This window comes from Theropithecus gelada, chromosome 20 (assembly GCF_003255815.1).
Source record: "Theropithecus gelada isolate Dixy chromosome 20, Tgel_1.0, whole genome shotgun sequence".
Taxonomy (NCBI): Eukaryota; Metazoa; Chordata; class Mammalia; order Primates; family Cercopithecidae; genus Theropithecus; species Theropithecus gelada.
This window is the reverse complement of record NC_037688.1, coordinates 46,221,585-46,232,770: the sequence shown is the minus strand read 5'-3', so window position 1 is coordinate 46,232,770 and position 11,186 is coordinate 46,221,585. Positions and strand designations below refer to the sequence as shown.

Genomic DNA, 11,186 nt, shown 5'->3' with positions numbered 1-11,186 from the left:
CTTTTTTTTTTTTTTTTAAGAGACAGTCTCACTGTTGCCCAGCCTGGAGAACACTGGCACAATCATGGCGCAACTGCAGCCTCAACCTCCCAGGCTCAAGTGATCTGCCCCCCTCAGCACCCACCCCCTACTCCCCACGTAGCTGGGACTACACGTGCGTGCCACCAGGCCCTGTTAATTTTTCATTTTTTGTAGAGACAAGGTCTCATGTTGCCCAGGCTGGTCTCAAACTGATTTCTTGACTGTAGAAACCTTCCACATGGTCTCACTCACTGAAACCCAAACTCAGTACTTAGTCTAACTTTGGGGGCACCACCTTCCAATTCTGACCAACCCACGTGATGTGCAGGGAGACAGGATCCTGTCTGTGTTCATCCAGGCATCTCTCAGTGAAGGGAATGAAGAGTTCCAGTAACGATCTTTCTTCATCTGTTTTGTGCTTCTGTTGTTAAATTCTGGAACTAGCTCAGCAGTGAGCCCCGAGCTCCTGGTCCAAAGTCTCCCTGCCCTGGTTGATGCTGCAGCCTCCTGCTGTCGGAACCTAAGGCCAATGCCGACTGGCTGGCCAAGATTCTGAGTCACACTGCCACCCAGAGACCAGAGCACTGCACTGTGATGGGTGCTGATTCAAAATGACTGCAAATGTGTACACATACATGTGTACAGATTTTTCTCCATCACTTTCATACAGAAATTTGCGACACTGATGTCATTAATTCCCACACTATTATAAAAAAGAGGTCTGCTTAAATTTTCTGAAATACCGACACTGCAAATACCAAAGCTTTTAAAAAATTGTAAGTTTACTTTCCAAAATCTACTGCACATTTCTCTGCATTCTTAGCAGTGTCTGTGACAATCTACAGCTCTAAGTCTACTGCCCACACAGGCTCTCCCCAGTGGGGGCTCCTCACATGCACGTGTGACTTGGGCGAGTCAACTGTTTTTGCTTGGCAAAACCAAGCAAGCACACACCCATAGGAGCGAGCCTGACCCGGGGTTCCCATGAGCCCCACATCATCAGGTCATCTCTTGCACAGGGGCGTTCTCGGCTGCTCTAAGAGCACAGCCTGCCTCTGAATGATGGGACTCTGCCACACCTCAAGGGTGTGTCCTGTCTGTCCCCGATGTTCGATTGGCTCACGTGCCTCTAAGGAGGTTGCGAACAGCTCTCTGCCCCTCAAAGACCCCCTTTCCTCTGGCTTCACAGCTGTGTTCTGGATCCAGGAGAAGGAAGTCTGGCCTCTGGAGTAGGGGGACTTTAAGGTACTGAAGAGAGTGAATATAGCGTATTTTGTACCTTTAACCTGGCCTCTGAATGGTATGGAATTGGATATTGGTGGAAGAAGAGTGGATAATGGTGTCACAACATCTGGAAAAGAAGTACAGGAAGCTCTTGTGAGCTTTAGACGGCACACACAGGCTGGCAGTGACAAAGTCATCTATGGGCTTACAGCAAAATTGAGAGAGAGAAAAACATCTTCCCACCTCTCCAAGGGGAACGCTCAATTACAAGAAATACACCAAAACTACTGCTGCACATCAAAGATACCCTTACAAGCTGGAAATTCTCATTTCCATTTCCGAATCCCCCAAGACATTAAGCAGCGAAACAAAAAGCCCTAACATCATCAGGCTAAAGAGTTCCGCCACATTTTAAAATGGGTTAGCCCAGATTTTTCTGACAAGATTTTCTTACACCGCCCCCTGCTGCAGCTCCTGAACTCACACCATTACTTCTACAGGAGAGAGCCCTGCTGCCTTCAGTGGCCATCTCTGGCCATTTCGAAATCCATTCCACACCAACAAACGCTTCGGACACATCTTACAGGAAAAGGGGCCATCTCTACAGAGGTGGGGAAAATGCTAATTCTGGTGTCTAGAACATTCGGCCTTATGAAAAGGACCACTTTGAAAAATGACTGATGCCATCTGCATTGTAGTTATGGGTCTGCTGCGATCGGAAGGGTCTGGGGCCACCAGTGTGAGAATGAGAATGACCAGGCTGCTCCCACCAAGGCAGTCATTAAAGTGATGAAAGCACCAATACAAGGGCCTATGGCTTACCATCAATGTTGCCACTGCCACCACTACCACTACCTAGCCAGTCTGCCCAGAGAATTGCCTTGAGCAGCGCAGGGCCTGCCAAGGTGAGCCAGCACCACAGCCCCAGAAGCTGGGGCCCCAGCTGACTGCGAGAAGGCCCCACACGCAGACAGTTACCTTTCATGAAGAACCGGCAGGTGGGACGAGGTCTCACCTTCCTGTCACTGGGGTCCTTCACTTCACCTTCTTCCAGGTCATCATCCTGAAACAGAGAACACCATCTGAACGTGGGGGAGGCATCTATCAATCAGCACTGCTTTCTCCAAACCAGAAGGGGCAGGAAGCCTGGTGTGGGACCTGGATATTGTGACAGGAATTGAATTCACGTCAATTTTCCAAACCTTAGGTCCCAGATCTGCACAGCAGGGAAGATCAGAGCGCGCCCGGCAGCTCCAAGCATCCCGCCGCAACACCAAGGAGGAACGCCATGCAGCACACGGGCACTCTACAGAGCAGCTCTCATGACGTTTCTCTTAACTATCAACTCTGGGCAGGAAATAGTGACACCTCAGGGTTTTAAAACTGTTAACATTTAAATAAAATTTGGAGAACAAATTATTTTATGTCCCTTAAACACAAACTTCCTCTTACAATTCTTGGGGAGGGGAGGAGTTGGGTGCCTCGGGGCAGTGATGCCAGCAGCCAAGAGTGGCCCGCCTGGAGGCTCATCCTCAGCCAGCTCCTCACCCTGGCTGTCAAGTCTTAGAACAACCCAGGAGCTCTAAGCTGGGCCTCACCCGCAGGGACTCGGATGCACAGCCAAACCTGACCCTTGCTTGGTGCTCTCCCCAAGCCACCTACTGTCCCAGGGCCTGTTCCCACGGACGTGCAGCTGAGACCCCTCCTGACACCACCCCAGCCCACGTGGGCACCAGCTGTCCACCTGACATCCCTGACACAGGACCATTCAGGATGGAAGTACTCATCACCCCAACCCGGGCCTCCTTCAGCCAGCCCTAGCGTAACCAATCTCCCTGGTCCCATGCAGCCCCCTTTGATCCCCTCCCTGTCTCCTGCACTCTGCACCCCTGCCCATCACACCCAGCCTGGTAAAAACTACTTTCTAACGGGCTTCTCTCATTCCCTCCTCAACTCCTTCGGTCTCGTTTCACAGTGCGAAGCGCCCTTTCCCAATTCCAGGTCTGACTGTATTCTTCCCTCTCCTCTTCCTGATTATTTAACTCACTTTCAGACAGAAGCTTGAGCCCCCTTCCTTGGGGTGGTCTTCCCTGAGTTCCCCCCACGACAGGTCCTCGCAGCCCCAGGCCCTGCAGGTGTTGCAGCCACACCTGAGCATCCTTTTGTTAACGACACCACCACTCGCCTGGCCGAACCCTGTGCCCCACCAGAGCAGGCCCATGTCTGACAGGGCAGGCCCACAACCAAGTTGCTGGGTCCAGGCAGCATCTGGCTCACAATAAACAGTCCATAATTATCTGTTGAATGAAAAAATGCTGAAACCAAGCCCTGGATTTATGATAACCCAAACTTTTACAGCTGAAATATTTGTAACATTTTTTGGCTCAAAGATACTTGGTTATTAAAAAGTATTTTATAAGGAAAAGAACAGATTCCTGAGGGTTATATCCCTTAAGTGATCCAGCAGAATCACTTTTTAAAGAAATGATCAAATATAACCAATTAAAAAAAAAGAAATGATCAGAGAAGGCATGTTTAATTTATGCCAAGTGACAGCATGCCTCTCTTCTGTGGTCTTTTAGTTTGTGTCTTCTTTTTTTTTTTTTTTTTGAGACGGAGTCTCACTCTGCCGCCCAGGCTGGAGTGCAGCGCCCGGATCTCGGCTCACTGCAAGCTCCGCCTCCCAGGTTCACGCCATTCTCCTGCCTCAGCCTCCCGAGTAGCTGGGACTACAGGCGCCCGCCACCTCGTCCGGCTAGTTTTTCGTATTTTTTAGTAGAGATGGGGTTTCACCGTGTTAGCCAGGATGGTCTCGATCTCCTGACCTCGTGATCCACCTGCCTCGGCCTCCCAAAGTGCTGGGATTACAGGCTTGAGCCACTGAGCCCGGCCTGTGTCTTCTTTTTACTACTATTCTTACAGTAATGAGCACTGCCCTAAAATCTTAACGTGGTATTCTACGTAAGATCAAATCTAAGTTGAGAACACATTCTTTGTTCCCATGAGAAAAACAAAACTCATTTGGAAAGTTCAAATCCATTCCAATCTGCCTGCCTCACTTGGAAGTGAGTGTGCAGGAGTGGAAGTGGTGAGAAGGGCTTTTCTGCATCAGGATGAACAGCAAACAAACTAGACCAGAGGGAGCACTGTTTCTGCAAAGATGTAACCATTAACATTCACAGAAGCAAAAAAGGAGAACAATGTAACCACCTTAAGATTGGAGGAAGGACCCTGTAGCTACTACAAGTGATCAGGAAACAGACTACAGTTGCATAGTGAAGGCGCAAGACATCATTTCAACCCAAGGAACACAGACTAGAGTCTACACACTGACCCCAGTCATCCAGCCTCTACATCTGCAAGGACCAGGGGCTGTACATACTGGTGTGCTGGGCTTATGGCCCCTCTTTTAGTTAAACAAACAAACAAAAATAATCCATCAATCACTCAGCAATATAATATTGTGAATTTTCAAGTAACCACCATTAACACAATGGTCTATTAAATAATGGATGATTACCATGCCTTTTTTTTTGTTTTGGAGACAGAGTCCTGCTCTGTCGCCCAGCCTGGAGTGCAGTGCAGTGGCACGATCTTGGCTCACTGCAACCTCTACCTCCCAGGTTCAAGCGATTCTCCTGCCTCAGCCTCTTGAGTAGCTGGGATTACAGGTGCCCGATATCACGCCTGGCTATTTTTGTTATTTTTAGTAGAGACGGGGTTTTGCCACGTTGGCCAGGCTGGTCTTGAACTCCTGACCTCAGGTGATCTGCCTACCTTGGCTTCCCAAAGTGCTGGGATTAAAGGTGTGAGCCACCACATCTGGCCTCCGTGCTCAATTTTTATTCTTACTCTACATGTGTAAATAACAAAATACTCAACCTCCCAAAATAAAGAAAGAAATCACTAAACAATGGATAATTAAAACAAGTTATAAGTATCATGCAAAGAAAACTCAAGACAGGGACCCAGAGCTGAAGTTGTCTGAGATGGTCACACTGGGCGTGTGGTATGCAGGAACTCCGGGCCTCCTGGTTTCCCTCACGCTGATGGCCTTCTGCTCATGTGACCCGAGCCACAGAGAGTAGGAAGCAGAGGACAAGGGGGGCCTGAGTGGACCAGCTAGCTGCAAACTGGCTTAAAAATGGATGGTGCCCGTGGGGCTCTCAGCACATACCACCTGGGACAGGCCAAGTTGACGTGGATGCTGAGGGTGAGACTAAGGAGGCACAGAGGCCTCAGTGCACCCATCTGAGGTTGGGTTTCCATAGGCACACTCCTGCTGGTGCTTCCTCACCGCAGGGGAAATACACATGTGGATAAAGGACACCAGGCTGAGTGCATCATCTACTCCAATTTTAAAAGCCTTTATAAAATTTACATGCAGTGGGGGAGAAGGCCCAGATTCAAATCCTAGGTCCAGGCTGTCGTGACTGTGAGTGTGGACAGGTCACCCGATCTGCAAAGCTCGCATTCCCCTCTACACAACAGGGCAGGTGCCCCAGAGCAGGCTGCTGTGGGCTGAAGGAAAATGCTGCACCGAGAGGCCACGCGCACCGTGCTGAAAGCATGAGCAGCAAGCACTCTGCAAGTGCGCATGAGTCCTCTATTTCAAAGGAAACACCTCACTGGTAATGTGCTCAACAGGATTAACTCGGAGCAATGACACCGGTGATTTTTGCTTTCTTCTTTGTGCAGCCTTTTCTTCTCCTTTCTTAGATAGAAAGAAAAGAACCCTGTGAGCATGTATTACTTACACAACAAGAAAACAGTTATTTCACACTGGAGCTTCTGTACAAAGGCAGAAAAGGAAAGGGGGCCACTGCGTGCAGCTGCTGTGCCAGAGGAAGCCGAGCAGCGGGCCCGGGCACAACCTGGCACGGCCACTCAGGCCAACTATAACCTCCTGAATCCTGGGCGTCTTGTCTATAGGATGGGGGTGAAAACACAGGTCTATCATTCCTTATCTGAAACCTGTGGGGTCAGGTGTGTTCTGAGAATTCAGAAACACTCTCTATTTCTGGGTCTAAAACAGTAGCCTGGGAGGTACACAGCAATTCTGGGCAGAAGTCTCGGGACCCCTCCCACAACAGGGGAGGCACGAAGCTATGAGCAGCCTCACGTCAGCTTGGGCCAGGTCTGCTACCAGGTGAGGAAAAGGTTTCAGTTCTCAGAGCTTCTGAGGCCTCAGCGCTGTAAGAACGGTGGCCTGCGCGTTTTCACGTTTCTATGCGGAACACTAACCACGCTAAGAGGCACAGAAGGCCTCTGAGCCTATTACTGATGCTATGGGGCCCTTTTCCCAAGTGTGGTACAGGCCGCTGCTTCCTGGGCTTTGGCAATAGAATGGGTATGCTTGGCACCTTATCAGTGACACAGAAGAGAACCCCACTTGGAGAGGAAACCCACAGCCATGAGGCTCGCTGGAGAAGCTCTTCTGCAGAAGAGCTCATGGATCCAGACATAAAAGGCAGGTGGATCACAATGTCAGGTCGTCGAGACCAGCCTGGCCAAGACAGTGAAACCCTGTCTCTACTAAAAATACAAAAATCAGCCAGGTGCGGTGGCAGGCGCCTGTGATCCCAGCTACCTGGGAGGCTGAGGCAGGTGAATGCTTGAACCCGGGAGGCAGAGGTTGCAGTGAGCCAATATTGCACCACTGCACTCTAGCCTGGGCAACAGAGAAAGACTCTGTGGGGGGGGGGGGAAAAAAAAAAAAAGGAAACCTGGATTATTTGAACAGGATAAAATACTAAAGACCATGTGCAAAGAAAATGCTCCAAAAGGTGGCCTGAGAGCTACCAATGATGACAGGAGTCATGTGGCCCACCCACGCGGGACGCAGTCCACTGTGCTGCTGGCTGGCTGGGAGGCCACTCTACAAACGTAGGGGGTCCTCAATAAGAGGAGAATGGAATAAAATGGGCACCCTACCCTTTCCAAGGGCCAGTGTGCTCCAGGTGACGGAAAGTCTGCTAACCAAATGATAAGTCAGATATAAACACAGAGCACGGAGTGAGCACAAGAGCGGGTGGACAGACCCAGGCCAGGCCTCTAAACTGTAACGGCAAATCAGAGCCCCCCAGGCTGGAAGGAGCTTGTCATCTCCCAGCAGGAAAGGTGGTTCTGGGGAGGGACTAGATGTGTAGGAGAAAGAAAAGAGAGGCTGCCACATGGCATGAGTGGGTCAGGGTGGGCTCCACACACTCTTCAGGGGGATGGCAGGAGCAGAAACACAAGGCCTTGCTGCACCCGGCTGTCTGCCATGCCGCTTCCTGAACAGGTAAGAGATCAGTGACTGAAGGTAAGCTGGCGTCAGGGACACCCTCACCCACACCACAAATGAGCCAGGTGCTGCAAGCAGCTGGTCCTGGAAACTTTCCTCCGCACCACGTGGGCCAGTGGCACTTCTAGAAGATACTTGTATCTGAGGGTGTTCTGGCAGCACGCCACACACAGATTCAAGGCCTTAGGCACAAGCTATGTGGTTTAGACAATGAATTTCAAGGGCTTATTGTACAAATTGATGTCCCAATCAAGGAAAGTGTACCCCAGAATCAGTTCACCTGTACCAGTGACCCAAAATCTAAAAGGGACATGTGCCAAGAGAAGAGAAAGCGCTTCTGAAAAAGAATGACAAATCAGGCCAGGGCAGTGGCTTGGCACTTTGGGAGGCCCAGGTGGGCGGATCACTCGAGGTCAAGGGTTCAAGACCAGCCTGGGCAACATAGTGAGATCCCATCTCTATTTTTTAAATTAAAAGCAATAAAAATTAAATTACAAAATTAAGGAAAAAAGAAGAGAATGTTAAATCAAATGGCTCTCTAGACTTTGCCACTCAGTTGTTCCTGGCATCCAGTAAACCAGGGTGCCAAGGGGCAGGCCACGAGAGCCTCTGGGCGGAGCAGCCCCTCTCCCAACTGGGCCGGTAAGATCCTGCTGGAATGTGGAATGCTATAAGGCCTCCCAAACATCCATTTGCGAAGGTACAGGCCAAAGAGCACACCTCTTCCACAGAGAAACATCCGGGTAGTTGACCTGACACCAGGGCTCTGCCTGAAGGCAACGAGAAAAAAGGCCTTCTAGAAAGGACACTTTCCAACACACGCAGAGGCTGCTTTCCAGGGACTGAAAGGAAAGGGGACTTAGCCAAAGACCTGGTGGGAAGCCGACTGCTCATGGACCCAGCACACCCCAGGGCTCCCAGTACATCAGAGAAACGCAGCCAGAGACAGAGAAGGGAGCAGGGTGCGGTGCAGGAATGCAGCAGGGCCTCCGAGAGAGGCAGGCACAGGAGGTATGCTTGGTGGAGATGCAACAGAGATACAAGAGTGGACGACAGGCTTGGAACTGGGCCCAAGAGGAGGAAAAAGCTGGAAGGAGCCGGACTGGCAGCCCTTCATGCACAGGATGGCGTGGCGCGTACCTCTGCTGGGTCCTTCCCGCAGGGTGGAGGGCTGATGCTGCTCACGTGAACTCCCCTCCATCTGTGACGGGCTCCTGAGTGTGACTTTCCACTCACTGCCGCTTCACGTTACAAAGGCTCTCACCTTCAGTGTGCCCTGGGCAAGTGGGCTTCCTCCACTGACTAGCTGCTCACCATGTGCCAGCCCCCAGGGAGATAGGGGAACTAGCCAGGTAGCCCCCAGTCTTAGGAAACATGTTCTTGGGAGTAGGGGAAGCAGCAGGCAGACACACACACACACACACACACACACACACACACACACACGAACCTGTGCCACGACGGACAGGCAGGGGCAACAGAGAAACAGCCTACTCAAATGCTGAGGCTGACACATAAAGGATGGAGGAGCCTGAGACACCGCTGGGTGTGGGAACAAGAGGAGGCTACGGGAGCCCCTGGGGCAAGCAACCCAGGGGCCTGAAGTCAAATGTGCTCTCACGGGGGCTGAACGCAGCATTCACAGCACTGCCCGTGTTGGGCAGAGGCCTGCTGCCCCCACAACAGGAGTGCACTCTGCTCTGCCCAGTCACACTCAGCATGTGGCACAGCAAGGTCCACCTGTGCTGGTGTCCAGGAGCACAGACCTGTGGGGAATGCGGGGCACTGGAGGCCGTCTGTGCTGTGGGAGGGAACCTGCCTCCCCGGTTGCTGAGGGAGCCGTGCTGGGGTTTCCGCAGCAGCACCCCGTTTTCAACTGTGGGTCCCCTCACAAGATGCTGCCAAGCAGGGCAGGCAGGGTCTAGGTGGGCAAAAATGGCAAACAGCGTTTTCTTCCATGCGCTGTGTCTAGGGAAAACCAGCACATCCAGGCCTTTGGCAGCCAGGGCCCTTCTCTAGGCCAGCTGGGCTCAGCCCATCTACCGCACCGTCCGCACACATGGTGCACCATCGAGAACTCACAGTATGCCCCGCAGACATGGCGTTTCAGGACCACTATGGGGACCCTTGACCTGTCTGATGAATCTCCCCCAAGACTTCAGGGTCCACAGCCAGTCCTCTTAAGAGGAACTGGAGCATGCCAGAGCCCTGGGTGCAGGGCCTGCTGCACTCCCAGTGGTGGTCTGTAGACAGGGCTATTATCCCAGGACACCAAAAACTCAAACTCATGGGCATCCTCAACCCAACCAGTTCACCCAAATTAATGAACTTGAATCTCACTGTGTCTCCTTTCCCTCTGCCAGCCCTGGGGTAGCTCTCCTCTTGCAAAAAAAAAAAAAAAAAAAAAAAGCACTAGCTGAGTAGACCACCTCCTACGTTTAGTTGTGAAAAAATGAAACATCTAAAACTCTAAGCTTGTAGGCACACACACGTCCCATAAAGTTAGATGAGCAATACTTCAAACCCTACAAATTACTGAGCACTGTCACAGCTATCAGCTATAGCCAAAAAGTCACATCCAAACGTGGACTGAGAGCACGCACACCAACATGCTACTGGAGAAGCATGGCACTTGCCGGGCGTGGTACCTCACACCTGTGATCCCAGCACTGTGGGAGGCTGGGACGGCCGGATCACCTGAGGTCAGGAGTTTGAAACAAGCCTAGCTAACATGGCAACACCCCATCTCTATCAAAAATACAAAAATTAGCCAGTGGTGGCAGGTGCCTGCAATCCCAGCTACTCAGCAGAGTGAGGCAGGACAACTGCCTGAACCTCAGGGGCAGAGGCTATATACGGAGCTGAGATGGCGTCACTGCACTCCAGCCTGGGTTAGAGTAGACTCTGTCTCAAAAAAAAAAAAAAAAAAAAGGAGCATTGCACTCAAGGCAAACTGGTGGTTACACATCTAACTGGCAACCTTTACCTGCCTCAACCCAGACCATGAGATCAGACAAATACTCTCTGCAGACACCTTTTCACTGTAATGACTCCCAATAAGCAGAACCCCCTTCCCTGGGATCCTTCGAAAACAAAAACGCCACCACCACCACCACCACCACCCAATTCAGTTCAACTGCTCCGCCCCTTGCTCAGCTCCTTTGAGTTCAATAGCTCTGGAAAGTATCACTCAGGAGGACTTTGGGCTGTTTCTCTGGAAACACTCATAATTTTTCCAATGGCATCAACTGCCAAGAAAACCCCACCCACCCAGATCTAGGATCACAGATAGTACTACCTTCCCCTCAACCTGAAGGCCACATTAATTTAACGTACAAAAAAGTGTGCTGACTTTGTCAGAAGTTGAGGTGCCCACCACCGTCTTTTCAGGGATCCCTCCAAAGAGACCTGGCCCAGCTGGTGCCCTCTCCAGAGGTCAGGCTCTAGGGCCAGCGTAAGAATGCCTAGAAGAACATCCACAACCAGATGGAAACTTTCCTCATTCTTTTCAGTCCAAAAACCTGACAAGAGTGGAAACCCACGCAGTTTCTGGTTGAGTGCTAACTCGAGTATCACTTGAAGACGGCAAAGACAAGGGAAGACATTACCCCTTCACTCCTGGAACCTAAAAACCTGGGTGCTAGGTCTTTTACTA

General features: G+C 51.1%; 1 protein-coding gene across 1 annotated transcript in view; it reads right to left on the bottom strand.

Annotated features, from left to right (window-relative positions):
- Nucleotides 1–11,186, bottom strand: part of ZC3H18 (zinc finger CCCH-type containing 18) — a 68,295-nt gene that overhangs the window by 48,610 nt on the left and 8,499 nt on the right. The window contains exons 3-4 of the mRNA XM_025369895.1: nucleotides 2,224–2,308; nucleotides 1,301–1,372 (exon numbers count right to left, since the gene is read on the bottom strand). Of these exons, the coding sequence (XP_025225680.1) occupies nucleotides 1,301–1,372; nucleotides 2,224–2,308 (157 nt within the window). The remainder of the gene's footprint in view (nucleotides 1–1,300; nucleotides 1,373–2,223; nucleotides 2,309–11,186) is intronic.